We start from the raw sequence: 26240 nt of genomic DNA, 5'->3' as shown, positions 1-26240 counted from the left end.
CAGCCAACACAGGGCACAAGGCAGGAAACAATCCCGGGCATGGTGCCAACCCACCACAGGACACACACAAACACACCCAGCACACACGAGGGCCAATTTAGAATCGCCAATCCACCTAACCTGCATGTCTTTGGACTGTGGGAGGAAACCGGAGCGCCCGGAGGAAACCCACGCAGACACGGGGAGAACATGCAAACTCCACGCAGGGAGGACCCAGGAATCAAACCCAGGTCCCCAGATCTCCCAACTGCGAGGCAGCAGCGCTACCCACTGCGCCACCATGCCGCCCAGAAAGAAACATATAAAATATAAATATCCCACCACCACATCAACAACGAGACACCACCATATATAAATACAACAAAACCCTCCCTTGCCCCTGTAACATATAACAAACAACACGAATAACAAAAAATGAATGAGATATGGAAATGATCGTGAACTTGAGTCCGGTTATAAAAACTGTCCTGAATACGGTTGACTGAATTAATGATAAATGAGTCATTTGATTTTCCCGGAACAAAATGGAACAGCCTCACCGTGAATCCTTGGTACGTGGTGGATGATGAAGTCCAACCCCGGGGTCTCTCGTGATGAGGGTATGGAGGTAAATCCGGCGGATTGACAAACAAACGGGATGAAAATGCGCGATGTGGAATGCTGCAGGTAAAGATGGCTCGTGGTCGTGAAAATGAAAATGAAAAAGTCAAAGTCAAAAAGTCTCCTTCTCTTCCTCTTCTCCCCTCTCCTTCTCCTCTCTGATTGCTTAAATAGTCCTGTGACGGCTGTAATTGATTAATAGTGAACAGGTGTTTTCCAGGTTAGAGGCTGTGGTCTTCTTCCATCATCGGGGGACGGCATTTACTGATACACACACATAAACAGCAAACGGGACAATGGAAACGAGACGCAGTCAGTACTGACATTTTACAACACTAACTATGTAGCCTCGCTACAACTTTTGCTATGTTTCTTAAGTGAAAAAATGCTGTCCTAATGGTCTGATGAATATGCGATTTAAAATTCAGATTACAGTCAACAGTTACCCCTAAGCTTTTTACCTCCGTCTTGACTTTTAATCCTAATGCATCCAGTTTGTTTCTAATAGCCTCATTGTATCCATTATTGCCAATCACTAAAACTAAGATGGACTCTAACAGCCAGGAGACGCATCCCAAGTGTTCTAAGTGCTGTGCCTGTAACATAGCAATTGCAGAGCTTCTTTTATGGCCTCCTCTTCAGGTACTCCTGTCCTCCTCAGATGGATCTCGACCACCTTGGGAGCTTGTCCCTCTCAGGTTCAGACCTAAATAAGCTACACTACAATTTCCACTGCACACCTGGGTAGCTCTCATGATGCACCACTGTGACACTTGTTGAAACACACTGATTTATAGTAATAAAATACATTGCAGTAATTATTCCAGCAGATGGCATATGACAAACATTTGTAGTGATAAAATGCATTTCATTTGTCATTCCAATAGATGGCGCAGTAAAAATATTAACTGTACTTTTACGAATCCCATACCAAATGGCATATAACAGAGAGCACTTCAGATGTCAACGCTGAGGTCTACATTGATTTGTTTGTAATGTGCCATCAGTTAGGATGGCAGACACATACATAGTAAGCAGAGAGACACACCCTCGGTTCTCGTATTAAGGTGATATGACGGATTGCCAGGACCAATACCCGGGTGGGTGGAAGGACTAAGGCAGAGAATCTCTTTGGGGCAATGTCCTCCCTGAGATGCTAGAAGGCAGCCCCCCTGGGTTGCTACTGCACCATGGATCACCGCAGGGCATGCCGGGAGTTGTAGTTTGGAGCAGCCCTGTTGGGCTCCATGGGTGACCGCCAGGGGGTGCTGCAGCTACAGCTGAACCCTTTGGGGCAGCTGGAAGAAGGTCAAAAAACACCTGGAGCACTTCCCAGTGCACTATGGAAGGAGCCGCTTCAGCATCAGTCAGGGAGGCGGAGGACAAAGCTTATGAGGAGGAGTAGAGGTGAAGAAGACAAAGAGAGAGGAAGAAAAGAACTGCGTGTTAATAATAATAATTCATTACATTTATATAGCGCTTTTCTCACTACTCAAAGCGCTCTCCACACAGGGAGGACCCAGGAAGCGAACCAACAATCTTCCACAGTCTCCTTACTGCAAAGCAGCAGCAGCACTACCACTGTGCCACCTGTTATATTAGTTGGTGCTTTTGTACTGTGCTGTGAAGTGGGGAGCAAAAGAAAAACGCTTCCCCACCTGAATAAAACGTGTGCTTTGTTGATCTGGTGTCTCGGTCTGTCTGTGTTGGGGATTGGGGAGCGGTACGCCCCCTGGTGGTCCACAGTGGATATAGAGTTTTGTCTCTTTTGGAAATGCTTGTTGTTGTTATTTTCTATTTTTATTTTGTTTGTATTTTTGGCTACCATTTTTGTTTGCCACTTTCGCTACCATTTTGGCGCCCACAGATACCACCATTGTGCATTTGTTGCCATTAGCAACAAGGATATTTCTAACTGGAAGCTGTGTAGTTTGATGCCAGCAGGTCACCGATATTTAAGATGGTTGAACACTATAAATAAAATGTATTAATATTAAGCACCTTGAGCATGGGAAAGGTCCCATATAAATAAAATATATTATCATTATTATTTTTGCTATTATTATTATTGTTATGAATGTTGTCCGATATTTTGGATTAACACCAAAAACTCTATGCTAGTTTCAGAAAGAACTTTAGTCGGAACTTGTGACATTTCTAAGTTTTCGTTACATATTGGGCCTTGGTTGTTTTTTCTGGCTTTGGTCATTTACAGGATTTTGAGCACGCCTTTTCATCATGGCGGTAGATCATATGGAAAATAAATAGACATAAAAGTAATTAAGAGCTTCTATAAGCATTAAACTTAGTGTGAATAAGATATGTCAAGCAAATAGTTAAATAAAGGCATTTGCCATATTTCTTTTTTAGTTAAGCTCAGACCAAAACCACCAATATTGAGTAACTCGGAAAGACAGAGCAGGAAGAGAATGATGTACAGAAACTGTCCGAGGACAAGAGAAGGGGGAACAGGGGGAACACCGGTTGTTTGAAGGTCGGCTAAGAAATGAGGGAAGCAGAAAACAGTATTGAATGACGAGAAGCAGAAAATATTGGTGGCCAAGAAAGGCCCATAAGAAGCCAACTGGAGTAGTGAGTCAGAATAGACAGCAAAGGCATTGTTTCAAACGAGGTCAAGATGATAAGAAATGATTATATAAACTGTGATTTTTGGCCCTGCGGTGGGTTGGCACCCTGCCCGGGATTGGTTCCTGCCTTGTGCCCTGTGTTGGCTGGGATTGGCTCCAGCAGACCCCCGTGACCCTGTGTTCGGATTCAGCGGGTTGGAAAATGGATGGATGGATGGATGATTTTTGGCCTGTTCGGGGCTCAGCTCAGTTTGGCTTAATTGGGTTGAGTCCGTGTAATCGTTTATTGCAATAAACCTCATTACTCTGTTTGCCTATCCTTTGACTCCTTCAGCCTTCATTTAAGGTGAGACCCTTCAGCGTATTTTTGGCTTCCACAATCAGCAAACTGTTAAAGCACAGTTCAACTCACGATAAACTTCTCAGCTACAAATAGAAGAGCAATCATCAATACCAAACCAACAAAACAACACTCAGCCACTTCCACTAGGGTAGGAAAGCTGGAAATTATTAACTGAGGAGTCAAATGCTTAAAAACCCCTGTGGAAACCTTAGAGTGCTGAGCCACGAGAGTTAACCGGCTGTGCTGTGGAAATTATAGATAGCGCACTTCGGTCTGAGCCTGAGAGGGACAAGGTCCACGGGTGGTCGAGGCAACAACAACAACAACATTTATTTCTATAGCACATTTTCATACAAAAGATGTCGCTCAAAGTGCTTTACAGGATGAAGAAAGAGAAAAGTGACAAAATACAGAAATAAAATTAGGCAATACTAATTAACATAGAATAAAAGTAAGGTCCGATGGCCAGGGAGGACAGAAAAACCAAAAAATCAGCTCCAGACAGCTGGAGAAAAAAACAAAAAAACAAAATCTGCAGGGGTTCCAAGGCCATGAAACCAGTCAGCCCCAGAGAAAGTAGGGGTTAGTACAGATTTCAGAGCCACCAGGAATGATAATGATAATTAAATGCACATACAGAATATCAGGATTAAACTAAAATGAAGCTATGAGAAAGCCATGTCAAAATAACAAGTTTTAGCAGTTTTTTAAAGTGCTCCACTGTATTAGCCTGGGGACTTTCTATCGGTCAGCTATTCCAATTTTGAGGTGCATAACAGCAGAAGGTTACGATTTGGAGTGTAAGGTGACAGACATTCTGAAATATAAGATGGAGCAGATTATTTAAGGCTTTGTAAAATATAAGCAGAATTTTAATGTCAATTCTAAATGACACAGGTAACCAGTGTAACGACGCTAAGACTGGGGTGATGTGCTCAGATTTTCTTTTCCTAGTTAAGATTCTGGCAGCTGCCTTCTGCACTCGTTGTAACTGATTGATGTCTTTTATTGGGTCGTCCTGAGAGGTGTGCGTCACAGTAATCCAGCCGATTAAAAACAAAAGCGTGAACTCATTTCTCAGCATCTTACAGAGTTATAAGAGGTCTAACTTTTGCTATATTTCTTAAGTGAAAAAATGCTCTCCTAGTAATCTGATTAATATGTGATTTAAAATTGAGGTCTGAGTCAATAATTACCCCTAAATTCTTTACCTTTGATCGTAATGGATCAAGATTATTTCTAATACCCTCATTATGTCCATTTTTGCCAATCACTATAAAGTTCTGTTTTTTCCTTATTTAGTTTGAGAAAATTACTGTTCATCCATTCAGAAACACAAGTAAGAGACCTGGCTATCTCTTCCTTCAAATCCCAGACATGTATAATGTGAAGCTAAGAGACAGGGACCTGTCTGAGGAGGACAGGACCACCTGGAGAAGTTGCCGTTAATGTAGCTCCTTGATCACTATGTTGCAGACACAGCACTTCGGACGCATCTCCTGGCTGCTAGAGTCCTTCTGCCTGGGTGTGTGGTCGCCAGTATGCCTCCCAGACCTGGTGGATACTGGGCATTGAAAGGGGCAGACAAAGGGACGCCGTAGCTGGGAGATGCCACCAACGTGCTCACTAAGTGCCGCATCTACGAACGTTGATATCAGAGCTGCTTTTGTTACTGGCTTCTCCAGTAGTCTCGCCCCTTGGGGCAGTTGAGGACGTTAATGAGATATAATGTGTCTGTGGTTAGTAGGACAGTGGTGTGCCTTTGGGATGTTTTTGGTTACATGTGTGCCACCACAGGAGAAAAAGGGTTGGGAAACACTGCTTTAAACTGTCGGAGTCGCCAATACTGCCATGAACAGCAAAGTTTCAATTGTGGAGATTGTATATTGTTTTGCACTTGAACAAAATCTGTTATTCTATGCATGACATAATATTAGCAAGAGTCAGTTGGACATTGCCTTACTTTTTTATTTTTCTTCAATATTTTTCAGTGATGGCTTCTTCTGTATTGTTTTACTGTGGCAGAAGCTGCAGTGCCTAGTATATGCTCACAGAAAAAAAAAGGAAAATACAAAACACCCACCATGTATAGCGTGGAGGATCTGCTGATTTCTCATGGCTACAAAGTGCCCAGAACTGCTGCTTCATCAAACGAGAGCCGATATGCTGATTACCACCATGAAATCAAAGAGAACAGGACCAGTCATGGAACAGCAAATGGGTATGAAACAGACACAGGGGTCTACGGCTGCAGCAGACAAGTACCAGCTAAAGGATATTTCAGTGACAATGAAAGCAAAGAAATCAACCAAAGGAGAAAAGCTGGCAGCGGTAACCAAGGTGACGCGCGGCCGCCGGGCGATTTTCACACAACACGTACAAGGTACATTTTCTTTTCTAAGAAATTTTTATCTCGCCTCCACATTTTCGTCCTAACAAATCTCTTAACTTGGTTGAACAGCAGAACAAATTTTTATGGGTGCAGAGTATTTACCGCAGTTATAGGTGGAAACCTCATACTGTACACTCTCAGCGTATGGAACCGTTGGTTCTTTTCAGATTACCCCGTGTGGCAGACCGCCGGGGTCCATGCCCAGCTGGGACGCCCCTGCACTCTATATTCAGGGGGAGCAGCCCTGGACGGTGCAATACTTCCCCTTGGACGCTAGATGACCGCCCCCCTGGGTTGGAGCGGTGCCTCGGTTTCCCACAGGGCTCCATTGGAATTGAAATTGGGTGCAGCCCTGTTGGGTCCTGCAGGCACCGCCAGGGGGTGCTGCAGCTGGGACTTCTGAGCTAGTATGGGCAACGTATTCTCCACACCCGGAAGTGCAGCCGGAACACGGCAATGAAGCATCTGGAGCACTTCCAGGTGAACTATAAGAAGGGCCAGCAGCCACCACTCCTAGGGCCAGAACTGGGGGGAGGAGGACGACAAGGTTGCCAGGGAGGAGTGGTGGAGGAAGAGAAAGAGTGCTGTATTGTGTGTGTTGGTACTTGGGACTGTGTATTGCTTGTGGGACACGGGGAAGATGTGCGCCCACAGGTAAAGAGAAAAATAAATATTTGGTTTATTTTATACATGCCTCCGCGTGAATCTGTGTCGGGTCAGGCACATATAGAGCGTCTTTGTTATACCCGTGACTATAAATACCTGGGAGTGCAGCTGGATGATAAATTAGACTGGACTGCCAATACTGATGCTCTGTGTAAGAAAGGACAGAGCCGACTATACTTCCTTAGAAGGCTGGCGTCCTTCAACATCTGCAATAAGATGCCGCAGATGTTCTATCAGACGGTTGTGGCGAGCGCCCTCTTCTACGCAGTGGTGTGCTAGGGAGGCAGCATAAAGAAGAGGGATGCCTCACGCGTGGACAAACTGGTGAGGAAGGCAGGCTCTATTGTAGGCACGGAGCTGGACAGCTTGACATCCGTGGCAGAGAGACGGGCGCTAAGCAGACTCCTGTCAATCATGGAGAATCCACGGCATCCACTGAACAGGATCATCTCCACCTGTCACTGTCCTGCTCCACTGACAGACAGGAGATTGTTCCTCCCCCACACTATCCGACTCTTCAATTCCACCCGGGGGGGTAAACGTTAAAATTATCCAAAGTTATTGTCTCTCTGTTATACCTGCATTGTTAACACTCTTTAATTTAATATTGTTCTTTATCAGTATGCTGCTGCTGGATTATGTGAATTTCCCCTTGGGATTAATAAAGTATCTATCTATCTATCTATCTATCTATCTATCTATCTATCTATCTATCTATCTATCTATCTATCTATCTATCTATCTATCTATCTATCTATCATATAGTACCTTATCTATCTATCTATCTATCTATCTATCTATCTATCTATCTATCTATCTATCTATCTATCTATCTATCTATCTATCATTTAGTGCCTTATCTATCTATCTATCTATCTATCTATCTATCTATCTATCTATCTATCTATCTATCTATCTATCTATCTATCTATCATATAGTGCCTTATCTATCGATCTATCTATATCTATCTATCTATCTATCTATCTATTATATAGTGCCTTTCATATCTATCCATCTATCTATCTATTTATCTATTAGAAATTGCTGTTAAGTAGGCTTTGAGCAGGTAAAGTGGCGAATTTGAGCTTTGATCGACTCCATTTCAGAGTCTCCACAGCTTCACATTATACGTGTCTGGGATTTGAAGGAAGAGATAGCCATGTCTGTTACTTTTTGCCTATATTCTGTTATTGATAAATAAAATTAAATTATAACCAATAATAATAATAATACATTTTATTTATTCATAGGCACCTTTCGAAACACTCAAGGACACCGAGCAATAGATAAAACACACATTATAAACAAAACTAAAAATACAAAATTTAAAATCAGACAGCAATTGTAGTCAAAGAGAAAAAGCAGTCTTAAACAAATGAGTTTTAAGTTTTGATTTTAAAAGTGAGAATGATTCAATGTTTCCAAGCTCAGGTGGTAGTGAGTTCCAGAGCTGGGGAGCAGAGCAACTGAATACTCTGCTCCCCATGGTGGTAAGATGGATGACGGGGACAGTCAAATGGATGGAGGAAGAAGATCTAAGGGTGCGGGAGGGAATGGCAACATGGAGGAGGTCAGACAGATATGGAGGGGCAAGGTTGTGGAGAGCCTTGAATGTTAACAGGAGAATTTTGAATTAAATTTTGAACTTAACTGGAAGCCAATGAAGCTGCTGCAAGACAGGAGTGATATGGTGAATAGAGAGGAGTTCTAGTAATGATGCGGGCAGCTGAATTCCAGACCAGTTGAAGCTTATAAGCGAGAAAGACCAAAGAAGAGGGAATTACAATAATCCAAACGAGAAGTAACCAGGCTATGAACAAGAATAGCAGTGGTGTCGGGGAGAATACGATTAATGTTACACAGGTGGAAATATGGCAGACCGGGAGATGTTATTGACCTGGAACTTAAAACATAAAGTACTGTCAAGGATGACACCCAGACTCTTAACCTGTGGGAAAGAGGAGACAGAGGAATTATCAATAACAAAGGAAACATGATCAGTTTTGGATAATGTTGATTTTGTACCAGTGAGGAGAACCTCAGTTTTGTCACTTGTTATTTAATTTAAGAAAATTTGAAGAAAACCAGGATTTAATTTCTGCTATGCAATCAATAAGTGAGGAGGGTGTAAAGGAAAAAGTAGGTTTGCTAGTGAGATAGAGCTGGGTGCTAATGTTATATTTACAAAAGATATTGCTGAGGGGAAGGAGTTAAACAATGAAGAGGAGGGTTCCCAGGACAGAGCCCTGGCGCACACCTGAAGTAACAGCGGTGGGTTAGGATGTAAAAGTTGAGTCACGCGTGTAATTAGTATAATCATACTAATTATTGTACTAAAGGTAGCGATAATAAAGTCAATCACTTCCTAACCCGTTTAGTCCTGAACAGGGTCGCCGAGGGTGCTGAAGCTATCACAGCTACCATAGGACGCAAGGCAGGAACAAACCCTGGACAGAGTGTCGGTCCATCACAGAGCAAACACACACTAGAGACAATTTAGTGTCACCAATCTACTGAAATCTACACACACGCAGACAAAGAGGCCATTGTAAGATCGTCAATTCACCTAAACTGCATGTCTTTAAACTGTGGGGAGAAAAAAAGAGCAAACTGGCATAGACATAAGGAGACCCTGAACACCAACCCTGGTCTCCTTACTGCAAGGCAGCAGTGCTACCGCTGCTCTACCATTCTGCCCACGATACTAAAGTCTCTTACTTAAATAAATAAGGCTGATTGTAAAGTATATATAACTATCCATCCATTTTCCAACCCGCTGAATCCGAACACAGGGTCACGGGGGTCTGCCGGAGCCAATCCCAGCCAACACAGGGCGCAAGGCAGGAACCAATCCCAGGCAGGGTGCCAACCCACCACAGGACACACCAAGCACACACTAGGGCCAATTTAGAATCGCCAATCCACCTAACTAGCATGTCTTTGGACTGTGGGAGGAAACCCATGCAGACACGGGGAGAACATGCAAACTCCACGCAGGGAGGACCCAGGAAGCGAACCCAGGTCCCCAGGTCTCCCAACTGCGAGGCAGCAGTGCTACCCACTGCGCCACCGTGCCGCTATATATAACTAGACAAGCTAAATTAAGTAAGAGCTTTAGACATACAGTGATCCCCCTCTGTATCGCAGTTCATCTATCACGCCCCCGCTATATCGTGGAAAAATTCAATAAGAACATCCTACCTGTAGTGTACTTTGCAGCCAATTCATAACAAAGCATACGGTTTTCAGCAGTCACTACGGTAGACAAAGAGTTTCGTGTTACAGTACCCAGATGATTTCTTACAAGGCCCGTTATTGGGTGAAAGAGGAGACTCAACCAATCAGAGCGGGATTTTCATTCTCTTGCGCTCTGATTGGCTGCTGCTAACGTGGTGTAATCTCATAAGAACAGCGAGCGTGGGTCCCCGACGCATCTCAGTTCTCTGCATATCGCATACCTTGCTTGTGGTCCGATTGTTGTGAGCACAGTTTTTGTGAACTTTTCGTTTTGTTTTAAGCCCTACGATGGTTCCGAAGCGTCCTGCATCTTCTAAGCCTTCTGGTAGTAGTGAGCCTAAGTGCCAGAGGAAGACCTTGACCATTCAGGAGAAGATAAAACTCCTGGATATGCTTCGGGAAGGAAAGCATTGCGCGGACGTCAACCCTAATTTTTACCTATCGCTGCTGGGTCTGGAACGTAACTTCCGCGATAGGCAGGGGATTACTGTACACTATATTGCGAAAAGTATTTGGACCCCCCCCAGATCATTGAATTCAGGTGTTCCAGTCACTTCGATGGCCACAGGTGTATAAACTCAAGCCCCTAGACATGCAGATGGCTTCTACAAACATTTGTGAAACAATGGGTCGCTCTCAGGGGCTCAGGGAATTCAAGTGTGGTACCGTGATAGGATGCCACCTGTTCAATAAGCCCATTTGTGAAATTTCCTCACTACTAAATATTCCATGGTCAACTGTCAGTGGTATTATAACAAAGTGGAAGCAAATGGGAACAACAGCAACGTAAAATCACAGAGTGGGGACAGCGCATGTTGAGGGGCACAGTGTGAAAAAGTCGACAACTTTCTGCAGAGTCAATAGCTACAGACCTCCAGATTAGCTCAATAACAGTGCAGCGTAGATAGAGCTTCATGGAATGGGTTAGCATGGCCGAGCAGCCTGACACCACCAAGTGCAATGCAAAGCGTCGGATGCAGTGGTGTAAAGCCCACCGCCACTGGACTCTAGAGCTGTGGAGACGTGTCCTCTGGAGTGACCAATCACGCAATCCGATGAACAAGTCTGGGCTTGGCGGTCCTTGCCTGACTGCATTGTACCAAGTATGAAGTTTAGTGGAGGGGGGGATTATGGTGTTTTTCAGGGGTTGTTCTTGGCCCCTTAGTTCTAATGAAAGGAACTCTTAATGCTTCAGCATACAAAGCTATTTTGGACAATTTCAGTTTAGGGATGGCCCCTTCCTGTTCCAACATGACTGCACAGGCACCTGTGCACAAAGCAAGGTCTATAAAGAAATGGATGAGCGAGTTTGGTGTGGAAGACTGGCCTCAACCCGACAGAACACCTTTGGGATGAATGAGAGCGGAGACTGCAAGCAAGCAAAGGCCTTCTTGTCCAACATCAGTGCCTGACCTCACAAATGCTCTCCTGGTCACAAATCCCCATCATCACACTCCTACATCTTGTGGAAAGCCTTCCTAGAAGAGTTGAAGCTGTTAGAGCTGCAAAGGGTGGGCCCACTCCATATTAAAGCCTAAGTATTAAGAACGGGATGTCATTAAAGTTCATGTGTGTGTGTAAAGGCAGGCGTCCCAATACTTTGGGCAATGTAGAGTATATAAATGAAAAACCTGTGTGTGTATGGAGTAGTCTGCTCTGCTCACGCTCCACCACAGCCACTAGATGGCGCATGCATGCACCTTTAAATTTTTGTGAAGCTTGCACACACCTCACTTCTTACTACGAAAGAACAGTGGGCAGCGAACGCCACTGTGCAACAAAGACTGTGCTAATGACACAGATGAAGAGACACAACATCGAAACAAAGCAAACGCCACAGCTCAACAATGTGCAAGTGAAACACATCAGCAACTGAAGGCAAGAGTTGAAGTTTTCACTAAAAACATTGTCTATCTGGAGGTATTTTCTCAAGACAAAGATTAATAGGACCACATGCCAGCGATACGGCTAAGATATGGTGTCGCCAGTGTGTCCTTACGAAACCCAGTGGGGCAGCAAGCACAGGTGGGTCCACATCCTCTGCCTTGGGTCATTCTTAAGAGTTAGCTGACGCCTCTCCAAGTTCACCAATATAGTAAAATTGCTAGGGGGTCTTTGGGTTGTTTTTTTGTCCTGAAGACTACACGCAGCTAGTAGTATATAATTTAGGAGAGGAGATTTGCTGGAAACATCCTGCATGTTATAGAAAGAGTTACAGCAAAAGATTAGTTTTGTATTAAATAACATGTTTGAAGTGACTAATCCAAAATCAATTTCATATACAGTGGAACCTCGGTTTGTGAGCATAATTCGTTCCGGAAACATGCTCGCAGTCCGAAGCACTCGTATATCAAAGTGAATTTCCCCATAAGAAATACAGTGATCCCTCGCTATATCGCGCTTCGCCTTTCACGGCTTCACTCCATCGCGGATTTTATATGTAAGCATATTTAAATATATATCGCAGATTTTTTGCTGGTTCGCGGATTTCTGCGGACAATGGGTCTTTTAATTTCTGGTACATGCTTCCTCAGTTGGTTTGCCCAGTTGATTTCATACAAGGGACGCTATTGGCAGATGGCTGAGAAGCTAGATTGCTTACTTTTCTCTCTCTTGCGCTGACTTTCTCTGATCCTGACGTAGGGGGATTGAGCAGGGGGGCTGTTCGCACACCTAGACGATACGGACGCTCGTCTAAAAATGCTGAAAGATTATCTTCACGTTGCTATCTTTTGTGCAGCTGCTTCCTGAAGCGACATGCTGCACAGTGCTTCGCATACTTAAAAGCTCGAAGGGCACGTATTGATTTTTGACTGAAAAACAAACTCTGTCTCTCTATCTCTCTCTCTTTGTCTGCTCCTGACGGAGGGGGTGTGAGCTGCCACCTTCAACAGCTTTGTGCCCTTAAAAGCCAAACAGCCCTATTGATTTGTTTGCTAGAGATTGTTTTCTCTATCTATGTGACATTCTGTGCTCCTGACATGCACTCCTTTGAAGAGGAAGATATGTTTGCATTCTTTTAATTGTGAGACAGAACTGTCATCTCTGTCTTGTCATGGAGCACAGTTTAAACTTTTGAAAATGATACAAATGTTTGTTTGCAGTGTTTGAATAACGTTCCTGTCTCTCTACAACCTCCTGTGTTTCTGTGCAAATCTGTGACCCAAGCATGACAATATAACAATAACCATATAAACATATGGTTTCTACTTCGCGGATTTTCTTATTTCGAAGGGTAGCTCTGGAACGCAACCCCCGCGATGGAGGAGGGATTACTGTAATGGAAACTCAGATGATTTGTTTCACAACCCAAAACTATTCATATAAAAATTAATACAAAATATAAAGTAAAAATACATAAAACAAATTATCCTGCACTTTACCTTTGAAAAGAATCATGACTGGTGTGAGTGAGTTTCTAAACTCTTGTGGGATTGCACCCAACGGGACGACACGCGGAAGAGCGTCCCAAAGCAATCGCAGTCTCCCAGCGCTGTAGCAGTTCGCCGTAAAAGCGAATCTAAAAAGATCGCGGACATGCTATAAGCACCTGTTGTCGATGGGTGATACAAGGAACATTATAAATGCCCAGGGCACAGTATTACTTGGCCACGACCCTGCCTGACTGCTGTGTCTGTGTATAGCAGAGCGGCAGATCCCACTACAATAAATAACCACGCTGTTGCTGTTTCAAGCTGAATAAAGCTGGTGTTGCTAAAGTACTGAGACTCAGCTTCGTGTTTTGGGGTGCAAGATGGGGACTCGCATGTCACAGCACACACACACACACACACACAGTCACAATGCTGTAGTAAACAGTATACGCTCGTACGGATGTTGACTATGAGGCACGCCGAGAATAGGAGACGATTGCCCACAATCCCGCAGCGAGAGAGAGAGAAGAACCATCAGCTCAGTTGTGATCACATGATGCTCAGCAGACAAAGCGTATACATACTACTCGTATTGCAAGACCTCGCTCCTTTATCAAGTCAAAATTTATTAAAAATTTTAGCTTGTCTTGCAAAACACTCGTAAACCAAGTTACTCGCAAACCGAGGTTCCACTGTTTACATTTTTAAGTGATTTGGTTTCTTCCAGCATCCCAAAGATGGACAGATTAGGTTAAATGCCTTGTATGAATAAGTGTTGGTGTGAATGAGCCCACTTATATGGTGGTCCCTGCCTTACATTTGATGCTGCTGACATTGGTTCCTTTGGCCCAACAGGTTTAGTAAATTGATGAATGAATAGTCACATTCTGCTTTATATTTCAAACAGAAGCTTGACATAATCTTCTAATTGTATAAAAACATAACAAGCACAAGGGCAATGCAATAAGTCTTTTTGGAAAATAATTACATTTTAGATATTTCTGTTAAACCATCACTTACATGCAAAGAACATAAAAAATTTGACAAACGAGAGGAGACCATTCAGTCCATCAAGCCTATTTGTTTAGCTGTCTCCTCCAGATCCTTCTTAAATGTTGTCCAGGTTTCTCCATGTCTTGGTAGTTTGTTCCAGATTTTCAAAACTCTTTGTGTAAAGAAGGTCTTCCTGCCTTCAGTCCTAAATGCACTTCCCCTTAATTTCTGCTGATGTCCTTGAGTACCTAAAAGCTGAAAGATTGTTGCTGGATCTTCTTTATCAATGCCTTTGTTGGTTTTAAATACCTGGATGAGGTCCCCACACAGTCTCCTCTGCTCGAGACTAAACTGGTTGAATTCTTGGAGTCTGTCACAGTAGGACATGTCCTTAAGTCCTGGGATGCACTTGGTTGCTCTCCTCTGCACAGCTTCAAGTACTGTTGGCTGCGGCTGTCTGTGGAAGTGGGCAGCAATGATTCAAAGATGGGGGCATGGCAAACCTAAGAAAAGAGAAGGTGTGTGTTTAAAATTCAGAAGGGGTGTGAAAAACCAGTAGTAATCGACAAGTGTTAGTTTAATTTACTGCATTTATTATAGTTTATAGTCTAGTATTACTACCAATGTTTGTGATGCATCATTTGTTGGAATGACCAATGCAATGCATTTTATTGTTATATATGTTACAGTGAGAAGTTAAGCAAAATGACACCTTTTATTGGCTAGCTAGAAAGATTACAATATGCAGGCTTTCGAATCAACTCAGGCCCCTTCTTCTTGACCTGAAAACTTGCATATTGTGTTCTTTCTAGTTAGCCAATAAAAGGTGTCATTTTGCTTAACTTCTCACTACATCCATAATGGCTAATGTGGTACAATATTCTAGTACTAAATACATATGTTACAAAATGCATTCCAACAGGTGGTGCACTGCAAACATAAATGCTGAGGTCTACCTTGATAATTTACATTTCAAATCGTCTTAGACAAGGAGCACAGCTAATTAAGCATATAAGCGAGTTAGGAATATGGATGGATGGCAGTTCCACTTTACTTTTAACTCTTGGAAAGCAATAAAAGAAAGACATTTTGAATGCCATTTTACCAGAACATCAAATATCTGGGTATATAATCCATCCATCCATTTTATAACCCGCTGAATCCGAACACAGGGTCACGGGGGTCTACTGGAGCCAATCCCAGCCAACACAGGGCACAAGGCAGGAACCAATCCCAGGCAGGGCGCCAACTGGGTATATAATATACAAGTTAAAAAAAAAATCTATATATTTACAAGCGTTTTAATTCCTGTTGCTGTCTAGAAGTTAATTTTAGTCCTTCTATGACTTTTTTTCACATTCATGTCATGCTTCAATCAACTCCCAAATGCAGAAACATATCATTAACAGTCATGAAGCTGAAACATGCCGTTTTATCCGATTATCTCTTGCAGCCTCCTGGGAGAGTTGCTCAGCAGTTTTTACATAAAAAAATTGTATTTTGAATATTGGCATATCGAGGCCATTGCTCATTCATCACTCGCATTTGAAGAATGTGGCCAAAGGGAAGAAGCAGGTTTGCAGGAAACAAATGTCCCTGTAGTTGACTTACTCAGTGTGATGTCAGTAAATTTGAATTTTCTTCACTGTCTGGTGTAAGGTACTATTTTGATTTTTAAGATCCATCCATCCATCCATTTTCCAACCCGCTGAATCCGAACACAGGGTCACGGGGGTCTGCTGGAGCCAATCCCAGCCAACACAGGGCACAAGGCAGGAAACAATCCTGGGCAGGGTGCCAACCCACCGCAGGACACACACAAACACACCCACACACCAAGCACACACTAGGGCCAATTTAGAATCGCCAATCCACCTAACCTGCATGTCTTTGGAATGTGGGAGGAAACCGGAGCGCCCGGAGGAAACCCACACAGACACGGGGAGAACATGCAAACTCCACGCAGGGAGGACCCGGGAAGCGAACCCAGGTCCCCAGATCTCCCAACTGCGAGGCAGCAGCGCTACCCACTGCGCCACCGTGCCGCCCGATTTTTAAGATTCTATACATTATTATTCATAGCAGATTTCCTAAAATTCTACAGTTTGTCAAGCACCTACAATATCTATTTAGATAGATAGATAGATAGATAGATAGATAGATAGATAGATAGATAGATAGATAGATAGATAGATAGATAGATAGATAGATAGATAGATAGATAGATAGATAGATACTTTGTTAATCCCAAGGGGAAATTCACAATTGATTAGAAACCAATGTCTCCAGAACTCGTTAATTTTCAAAGGTAGCAGACAGTTCTGTATCCCCACATTGTGTGTAGATGAGATACTAAATCAAAGCAGTCTGACTATTCAAAGCAGGTGACTCTTTAGCAAGACAGGTAAATATTTATGTCCTGTAGATAGCCATCAACAATAACCTGTAGCAGAATTTTCCAGAAATTCTGCCTTTTCTTTAAAACACTGGTTTATAGCCCATTACACTAAGCAACACACAGAAATGTCATTTTCTTTCAAATACTGAATTCTAGTCCATTACACAATCATGCAAGGTTCGAGACACGTTCACCTACACACAAGATGATTGTGATTTGCACAGTTACATTGTGTAGAAATGCACCAGATTTTATAAATCCAATTTTTTGTTTGCCTAATTTTTCTGTTTTTTAGTGTATGCATTCTTTTACGCTCAAATCCATGCAATCCAATGCATTTTATTACTATAAATCCTTTTGTTAAGGTGGACTAGCTGTGCTACCCATCTAAGACAATGTCAATGTTGACCTCAGCAGTAACGTTTACAGAACACCATCCATTGGTATATTATTTGTAATGCATGTAATAATAAAATTAAGTTCATTTGTCATTCCAACAGATGGTGCATCACAAACATTTGTAGTAATAAAATGACAAATGCTGCGGTGGGCTGGCGCCCTGCCCAGGGTTGGTTTCCTGCCTTGCACCCTGTATTGGCTGGGATTGGCTCCAGCAGACCCCCGTGACCCTGTAGTTAGGATATAGCGGGTTGGATAATGGAGGGATGGAAAATGACAAATGTGATGCATATATTTCTGTTATATGCTGTTTCATATGTGATTCATAACAGCAGTGTTTGTGATAATCTGATGTTTGTGATGTGTCATCTGTTGGAATAACAAATGCAAAGCATTTTATTACTAAAATATTTGTGCTGCACCATCTGTTGGAATGGCAAATGTGATGCATATATTTCTGTTATGTGCCATTTCATATGTGATTCATAAAAGGAGTGTTTGTGATCATCTGATGTTTGTGATGTGTCATCTGTTGGAATGACACATACAATGCATTCTGTTACTATAAATGTTTGTGATACCTCATCTGTCAGAGCAACAGATACATGGCAAATGAATGAACACACAGGCAGACACACAAACACTTTATCCTTAGGGTTAATGTGGACTAGCTGTGCTAAATCTAAATAGTCAACTTTAACCTCGGCGTTGACGTTTACAGAGCACCATCTATTGGAATGTTATTTGTAATGCATGTTATAATACAATGCGTTACTACAAATGGTTGTGAGGCGCCATCTGTTGGAATGAAAAATGTGATGCATATGTCTCTGATATTTGCCATTTCATTTACGATTCATAAAGCAGTGTTAATGTTTATGATGTGTCATCTGTTGGAATGACAGATGCAATGCATTTTACTTCTATAAATGTTTGTGTTGTGCCATCTGTTGGAATAACAAATGCAATGCAGATGTCTCTGTTATATGCCATTTGGTATGGGATTCATAAAAGCGGTGTTAATGTTTTTGAAGCATCATATGTTGGAAAGTCAAATGCAGTGCATTTTATTGCTATAAATATTTCTGCTGCACCATCTGTTGGAATGGCAGAGACATAGCAACCAGACAGATATACAGACACACAGACATTTATCCTTTTATTAAGGTGGATTATGATGTGTTAGAAGTGATCTAACAGCCTCGTAATGATTATGTGAAAACACCATATTCTCTATTTCTAAAAAAAAACAGACCTACAAGTACAGTTTAACATCATTCATTTTGCATTACTAGTTCAATCTGCTTCTGTGTACAGAATTAATTATAAATAATTATGTGGCTCAGAAGTTACCAATTTAATGTGAATTTTCGGTTGTTGCCAGTTATTAGTTTTGGAATTAACACGATTTCTTTTTCCAATTTAAATTTCAGAGTCTTTGATGAACCGGCTAGAGTATATTCCTCTCAGACGAAAACTGAGAGGGATGTGGCTTACTGGAGAAGACGGGGCCAGGATTTCACGATTTTATTGGATTACACAGACAGCAGGGAGCCAAAAGCAAATCATTTTGCAGAAAGGACAAGTAAAGACCCCGGTCGACATCCAATGGATGAAGAAAGGGAAAGGGACTGGAGAGAAGATGATGGCTTTTTGAAGCAGAATGATATAGTAGCAGATAAGTGGAGATTCACAAGCGATAGAAAGTGGCAGAGCCTTGGAACTGATGAATGGACCCCAGCTGTTGGTCTAGGGAGACCATTTTTAGACAATGATGGGGACAGGTTAGCACAGGGTTTATTTTACCAGAGATGTTCTGATGATGCTGCTAATGTAAAGATAAAAGGGAAATCCCAGTCACTTCCTAGAGTCTTATCCCCCGAGAATCTGCAGCACGTAGAGTTGTCCAAAGACGACGTTGAGCAGGTATTTAAAGGAACGAGCAATACATTTCCCGACGGGACCGCCAGTAAGGAGCATTACACTGAAAACTGTAAGTCACTGAGTCATGCTGCACTTTTGCCAAAGCCACGATTTGGCAGGCCACTCAAGCCTCCTTCGTATGAGACGCACCAGCAGCTAAGAAACAGTTCAGAATTCATTGCTGGAACTCAAGATTCAAAGCCAAAAGATACCACGGTATCCAATTTTGCAAAGAGCAGGGAAACAAAAAGTGACATTTTTGCACAGGATTCTGCGGGTTCAAATCTGGAGCCTCCGGTTTATGTACCTCCTCCATCTTATAAAAAACCTTTGCAACCAAAAGGTAACCAAAAGAACTTTATTGAAGTGCCTAATCCTAAAGAAAGGATGGAGGTTCAAAAGGTCCATGTAGGCAAGGACACTGGGAAGTGTCCATCCTGGGCAGAATACCAGAAAGACACAGACATCCCGAGCAGGAAACAGATGTATCCTTTTTATAAAGATGAACATTTAGGATGTGTACAATATATTCCCTTTGATGATCCACGTGTTAAACACTTGCCCCCTGGATCATGTGAAAATTTGCTGAGTAACTCTACCAGTAAAGAAAATCTTGCAGGTAAAATAGTAGGACAATCTACACAAGACAGTGCCTTTATAATCCAAGCGGAATCACAATATATTATGCCCGGTAAACTACTCACGTCTAAGAATGGTAAGGACATTAAATGGCAAAATGCTATTCAGAAAGGCAATAAAGACTCTGCATTGTCTGACCAAAGCTCTGTCTTTTATCACAAAGATCCCTCAAGCTTTGGTCATAGCAGCAGATCAGCACAGCACAATCAACAGCAAGACATTGAATGTTCTGATACCGTAACCCAACTCAAGAAGTTTGAAGTGGAAGGAAAGCCAGAGAATAAAAATCCAAGACGGAAAAAGAACGAAACCATTTTCTGCTTAGTTTCCATGCCAGTTCATTCGCAGCCTGACAACGAGAGAACAGATCAGAATAACAATAAAAGTAACGCGGAGCAAAATGCTGCAGGGAAACATCTGAGAAACCTTCAGAACCAGCATCTGCTGAGCACCTCCTCGACAGATTTAGAGTTACAATCACTCACAGGGTCCATGATAAATTACAGAGGCATTAGGAAGCCACAGTCGGGACCGCCGGAGGGCAATTATAAGGAGGTGGATGAACTTCAGCCATGCCAACCAAATAAGCATAAAGAACTCAGATATTCAGGATCCTGGCCTGGAGATCAGTATAAGGACCAGCAAACTCAGACAAGCTTTGCTGAACGGCCCAAAGGTGCCGTAATGAGTCAAGCACAAAATCCAAATCATTCCATTGCTCCGACAAAAGACAATAAAAGTAATCCGTTTAACCATTATGGGTATCCCATGAAAGGGCAAACATTCTTGAGCCCCTCTAGCAACAGTGCTTTTTCGTGGACAACCAATTTTTCTAATCAGGTAAATAAAAGTTCACAACAGAAAAGCCAATCAATGGAGAATAACCTAATAGACAGGAAACCTACCAGGGGGAGCAAGCTGGAACCTAAAAGTCCATCCAGTGATGGAAAAGAGGCTTTCGGTCAGTTTCTGCTTAAACCAGTTAGCCGTCGTCCCTGGGATGCAATTGGGGAGTTGGAAAGCTTCAACAAAGAGCTTCAAGATCAAATTTGGACCCAAATAGAAAGCAATGAGTTACTTGAAAATGTTGATATGGCTGAAGAGTTTACGGACTCTCCAACAGTTAACCATAAGCCCGCCGATGTGCAGACAGAAATTCCGAGTCAAAAACAAGAACGGTCGAATGTTCTTAGAAACAGTGGAAAGAAAGGCTTCTCCGAAAATGGGGACCCTAGTAGAAATCCTCAGAAGAGACCCAAATTTCCAAATCTCGGCAGACCAATTAAACAAGATACCCCCTTTCCAAGGGAACCCGAGTATGTAGATGTTGACTCTGTGTGCTGGACCTCCCTTGAGGCAGCCACCGTCAGGCAGTTGCCCCAGGAGGTCTTATCCAGTACGACAAATTACAACCAAATACAAAAGAAGCAGGTCAGTGAGTCCACGAAGGAGGGTGGAAACGGTTTAGATGGTCATTACAGCAATGGATTCATGGCAACTGAATGTGTTTACAGGCTACCGGCAAAAATCAGTATGAACGGCTTGTCGGAGCTCCGTGAAAAACTAGGTGGTCCTATTGGAGATGATGAGGAAACTAAGCAGTGGATCAAAAACTTGACTCGAGAAGATAAATATTTGGAAGGATTAGAATCAAGTCATGCTTCATTAATCCACCCAAAGGCCCTAGCAGCTCAAAGTGAAAATCTTAATGAGTTATTTGAAATAAAATGTGCAAAGGGTATCCCAGAAAATGAGACCCTAGAAGCAAGAGCTGCCAGAATACTTGGGATTGAGGTAGCAGTTGAGACTTTGGGTGTTGCAGACCAAGAATATAAAGATACAGAGGCAGAAAAACTGATGGCAACTAGTGAAACTGGTGGTGGAAAGACCACTGCAAGTGTAAAAGATGGGCTGGAATGTGACAATTGGAGGTCAGGGTATGTCAGTAGAGAGGCGGAGGAATTGTGTTCAAATGAAGATGAGGAAGATAAGGAAAATAAAATAACTGAGGGAAGAAATGAAAGGGCAACCAGCTGGCAGACTGAAACGAGCCGTGCAACAGTATCTCTGAAACATCTGCCTGGTACAGGGGAACAAAAGGCGTGCACAACATCTGTCTCGGAACGGAAGAGTCGAGTCCCATCAAGGATGATTGAAGCTCTTCAAGGAAAGCTGGCCACATCACCAAGTCGAACTGTCATGGAGCGCATCGTGAGGATGAAGGAGGTAGACTCTGTGTCTCGCATGAGACGACTCAGCATCAAGAGCTCTGACTCTGGCGATGAAGGTGAAAATGAGAAGCCAGCTAAACAGCAGCAGGATGTGGAGGATGTGTTGTCCTTTTTAAATATACAGGAGACATTGAATAACAGCTCAAAAAGAGATGGAGCCGTAACCAGGAAGACTATAACTCTTACCCAGGATTTATCAGTACTCACTAAGAGAAAGGTGCAGAGAGATGATGAAGATGGGGTGTTTATCTCAGGTAAGCACATATTAGATATTTCCATAACTTACTGTATGTATACCATGGAATATGTAATGATTAGATGGAATTAATTGTACAAACATGTGAGGGAATCCTCTGCCCAAAAATAATAGTTTTATGCTAATTACTCAATGTGGTTTGCACACAGTGGGTAGCGCTGCTGCCTCACAGTTAGGAGACCCGGGTTCGCTTCACGGGTCCTCCCTGCGTGGAGTTTGCATGTTCTCCCCGTGTCTGCATGGGTTTCCTCCCACAGTCCAGAGACATGCAGGTTAGGTGCATTGGCGATTCTAAATTGTCCCTAGTGTGTGCTTGGTGTGTGGGTGTGGGTGTGTATGTGTGTGTGTGTGTACGTGCCCTGCGGTGGACTGGCGTCTTGCCGTGGGTTTGTCTCCTGCCTTGTGCCCTGTGTTGGCTGGGATTGGCTCCAGCAGACCCCCGTTACCCTGTAGTTAGGATATAGTGGGTTGGATAATGGATGGATGGATGGTTTGTACTGACGGCCTTTTTCCAGCCTGGAGTCTTCTAGGGCCTGACATGACAGTCTCCCCGCACCTGGATTTGTGGATTTTCTACTATTCTTCCCTGCACCTCCTTTCAAGCTCTGTAAGTTTGGATGGAGACTGGTGGTTGTCAGCTATTTCCAGGTCCCTCCAGAAATGTTCAGTTGAGTTCCTGTCCGGTCTCTGCATATTTCCAGAGTTGTCCCTAAGCCACTCTTGTGTTGTGTTTGCTTTGTGTTTAGTGTCATTGTTTTGTTGTAAAGTGAACCTTTGACCCAGTCAGAAGTCCAGAGACGTCTAGAGTTAGGTTTCATTCAGGGTATCTCTGTACTATCTGCCCAGTCTTCCAGTTCCTGCCTCTGTCAAACCGTCCCCCAGAATGATGCTATCACTGCCGCTTCACCACGGAAATGTTATTGTCAGGTGATGAGCACTGCCTGGTTTCCTCTAAACTCTTTTTTTTTCACAGTCTGTGAAATAGAGGGGTAAATCAAGGAAAAATGTGTCTTTGTCCCAAACATTATGTTATGATGCCCCAGTTTTATCGGTTTCTAGAAGCAGAAGTTTGACGTTTGTTCAAGTGTGTATTTTTCATTTGTTCACAGCTTGACAACATTAACTAAATTTTATTTATAACTTTTATTTATGTTTTAGAATGGTATGACCCCAGCCGAGTTGAGAGAGTCTGACCCAGACCAGACCATGACTAAAAAGCCAGAAGTTCCACTACTGTTAAAGATCAGCACTTCCTGCGACACTGTGATCAGGCTTCCTACACTATTGCCTTCATTCCATCCTTACTATCAGGATTGCCTTTCTTCGACACGAGCATTGTTTATACTGTATGCCCTAAATATGCTATTTCACTGCCATGAAGAAGTAATTTCAGAAAGTTCCCCAAAGTTCCACGTGGTTACTATCTATGAAGCCCTATGTTATTGGTCAAATCTAAAATATAAAAAAGGCCCCCGTTATTTCTGCCAAGGTTTTAACAAGGAAATAACATTGTTGGATATTTCTTTCTGTGAGCATTTACAAAAAAATATCAATTGAAATGGTGTTTTCCAGAGATCACAGCATTAAAACAAAGTTCACTTTCCTTCTGGCTTATAAGTTATCATAAAGCTTGTGTATGTTCTTCTCACTTTCATTTTCAGTATTGTATGTTGTAAATTCTGTATGGTGCCTATTGCAGTAGCTGAACTGGGACAACTTAGCTGTTCACTAACCACGCCAGCTGGACAGAATGAGTGGTTTCTTCTCATGTGCCACCCTTCTTCTGTTCTTATTTTCTATCCGTCCATCCATTGACTGAACCAGGCAGGCCCTGTAGCAGCAAAGAATCCTTACTCATCAAATGTGTCTCAGCATTACTCCTAGGAATTGCACAAAAGTTTGACTAGGATAAGAACTTGTTCTACCTCGGAGTAGGACATGAGAAGACGTTATCCATTTCCAGCGAGGAGTTAGAGTTCACGTTTTAGAATGAATGACGTCTCAATTTTACGGCACCAACGAATCGCAAAATGGCGCTCATGAATGCACTTTGTAGTTTCCTTGGAAATCATGGTGCCGTATTATTATAATATAAAGATTTCACCACAAATATAATAATAATATTTAAAGAGATGCGATTAAGTTGAAATAAAAGGTTTATAGCTATCTGATGAAGAACTTTGTCTTGTGCGTTAAACCAGGCCACTTTGCAACGACACCAAGAATAATACTGTAACGTGCACCAAGTTGGAAAGACTGTGGCACACACCAAACGCGAATTAACCTCGATTATAGGCAGGTTTATTTAACAATAAATTATCCACATCCATACTTCCAGAAGAATCACCTTCCCGCTGTTATGGCCACGGAAAACACCCTGAGGAATAACGGCTATTGAAACTAGCCACAGCTATTCCAGCACTGTCTGAAGTCACGTTCACTCTTTCAGTGTTCCTGATCATGTGACACTATTATCCCCCCCTTATGCTCAGCTGGACTCTATTTATTTAATGAAGTGCATGGATTTTTCGTGTAACTGGAAGTATCATGTGACGTACAAGGCTTAGTCTTATATATAAACGTCTACACGTGGAAGTGTGTGTGTCTGTCTGTCCGGCCCGGAAGTGCAAGGCTACAGCTTGAAGCACAAAGAAATCGACTCTGCCGCCAAAGTGAAACCGCTGACAAAAGAGAAACTCACTTAACAGCTAATACACAAGCGAGGCGAGCACATCGGCAAAACGAAACCGCAGAGGAGAGAGAAACTCACTTAGCCGCTGATAGACAATGGAGGCGAGCACATCGGCAAAACGAAACATCTGAGGAGAGAGAAACTCTCTTAGCCGCTGATAGACAATGGAGGCGAGCACGTCAGAAAAATGAAACCACAGAGAAAAGAGAAACTTGCTTAGCCACTAATACACAAGCGAGGCGAGCACATGGCAAAATGAAACATCTGAGGAGAGAGAAACTCTGTTAGCCGCTGATAGACAACGGAGGTAAGCACGTCGGCAAAACAAAACCGCAGAGAAAAGAGAAACTTGTGTAGCCATTAATTCACAAGCGAGGCGAGCACATCGGCAAAATGAAACCGCCAAGGAGAGAGAAACTTGCTTAGCCACTGATAGACAATGGAGGCGAGCACGTCAGAAAAATGAAACCACAGAGAAAAGAGAAACTTGCTTAGCCACTAATACACAAGTGAGGCGAGCACATCGGCAAAACGAAACCACAGAGAAAAGAGAAACTCGCTTAGCCACGAATACACAAGCGAGGCGAGCACATCAGCAAAATGAAACATCTGAGGAGAGAGAAACTCTGATAGACAATGGAGGTGAGCACGTCTGCAAAATGAAACCACAGAGAAAAGAGAAACTTGCTTAGCCACTAATACACAAGCGAGGCAAGCACATCGGCAAAACGAAACCACAGAGAAAAGAGAAACTCGCTTAGCCACGAATACACAAGCGAGGCGAGCACATCGGCAAAATGAAACCGCCAAGGAGAGAGAAACTTGCTTAGCCACTGATAGACAATGGAGGCGAGCACATCAGCAAAATGAAACATCTGAGGAGAGAGAAACTCTGATAGACAATGGAGGTGAGCACGTCTGCAAAATGAAACCACAGAGAAAAGAGAAACTTGTTTAGCCACTAATACACAAGCGAGGCAAGCACATCGGCAAAACGAAACCACAGAGAAAAGAGAAACTCGCTTAGACACGAATACACAAGCGAGGCGAGCACATCGGCAAAATGAAACCGTCAAGGAGAGAGAAACTCGCTTAGCCGCTGATAGACAACGGAAGCTGTTGATTGCTTGAAGTGCCAGAATCCTTGGTTTTTAGGAGCCCAGGCTTTTTACAGCACAGGCTTACACCAATGGTGTACCTCGAGTTCGTGCCACTCAGGGTGGGGCGGTGCTTCAGTTTGCCGCCCTCCAACATATCTGAATGTGTTAACCTATTTAAATAGAAAATTAAAATGATGTATAGAGAAAAATTAAGAGAAATTTTGCATAGATTTATTCATATATAGAGAAACAGCAATAATTTTTCACATATAATTATTTATAAGTATCAACTAGACGAGAATATAGTATAGACTGATAAGCCGTGTTCTAATTATTCATTTCATATAATTACGCTGCGAAAACCAGAACCAGTGTAGTGTACAAGTAATTGGTGGAGATGTTTTCTGC

General features: G+C 42.8%; 1 protein-coding gene across 1 annotated transcript in view; it reads left to right on the top strand.

The window, feature by feature from the left end:
• Positions 1 to 25985, top strand: part of jcada (junctional cadherin 5 associated a) — an 86634-nt gene extending 60649 nt beyond the window's left edge. Inside the window, exons 2-4 of the mRNA XM_028804341.2 lie at positions 5523 to 5914; positions 18425 to 22038; positions 23199 to 25985. Coding sequence (XP_028660174.1) covers positions 5616 to 5914; positions 18425 to 22038; positions 23199 to 23233 — 3948 coding nt within the window. The 5' untranslated portion in view covers positions 5523 to 5615 and the 3' untranslated portion in view covers positions 23234 to 25985. The remainder of the gene's footprint in view (positions 1 to 5522; positions 5915 to 18424; positions 22039 to 23198) is intronic.
• Positions 25986 to 26240: the final 255 nt, after the last annotated feature.

This window comes from Erpetoichthys calabaricus, chromosome 6 (genome assembly GCF_900747795.2).
Source record: "Erpetoichthys calabaricus chromosome 6, fErpCal1.3, whole genome shotgun sequence".
NCBI classification, from domain to species: domain Eukaryota; kingdom Metazoa; phylum Chordata; class Cladistia; order Polypteriformes; family Polypteridae; genus Erpetoichthys; species Erpetoichthys calabaricus.
Note: the sequence above shows the minus strand (reverse complement) of the source record. Positions and strands in the feature narration are given on the sequence as shown.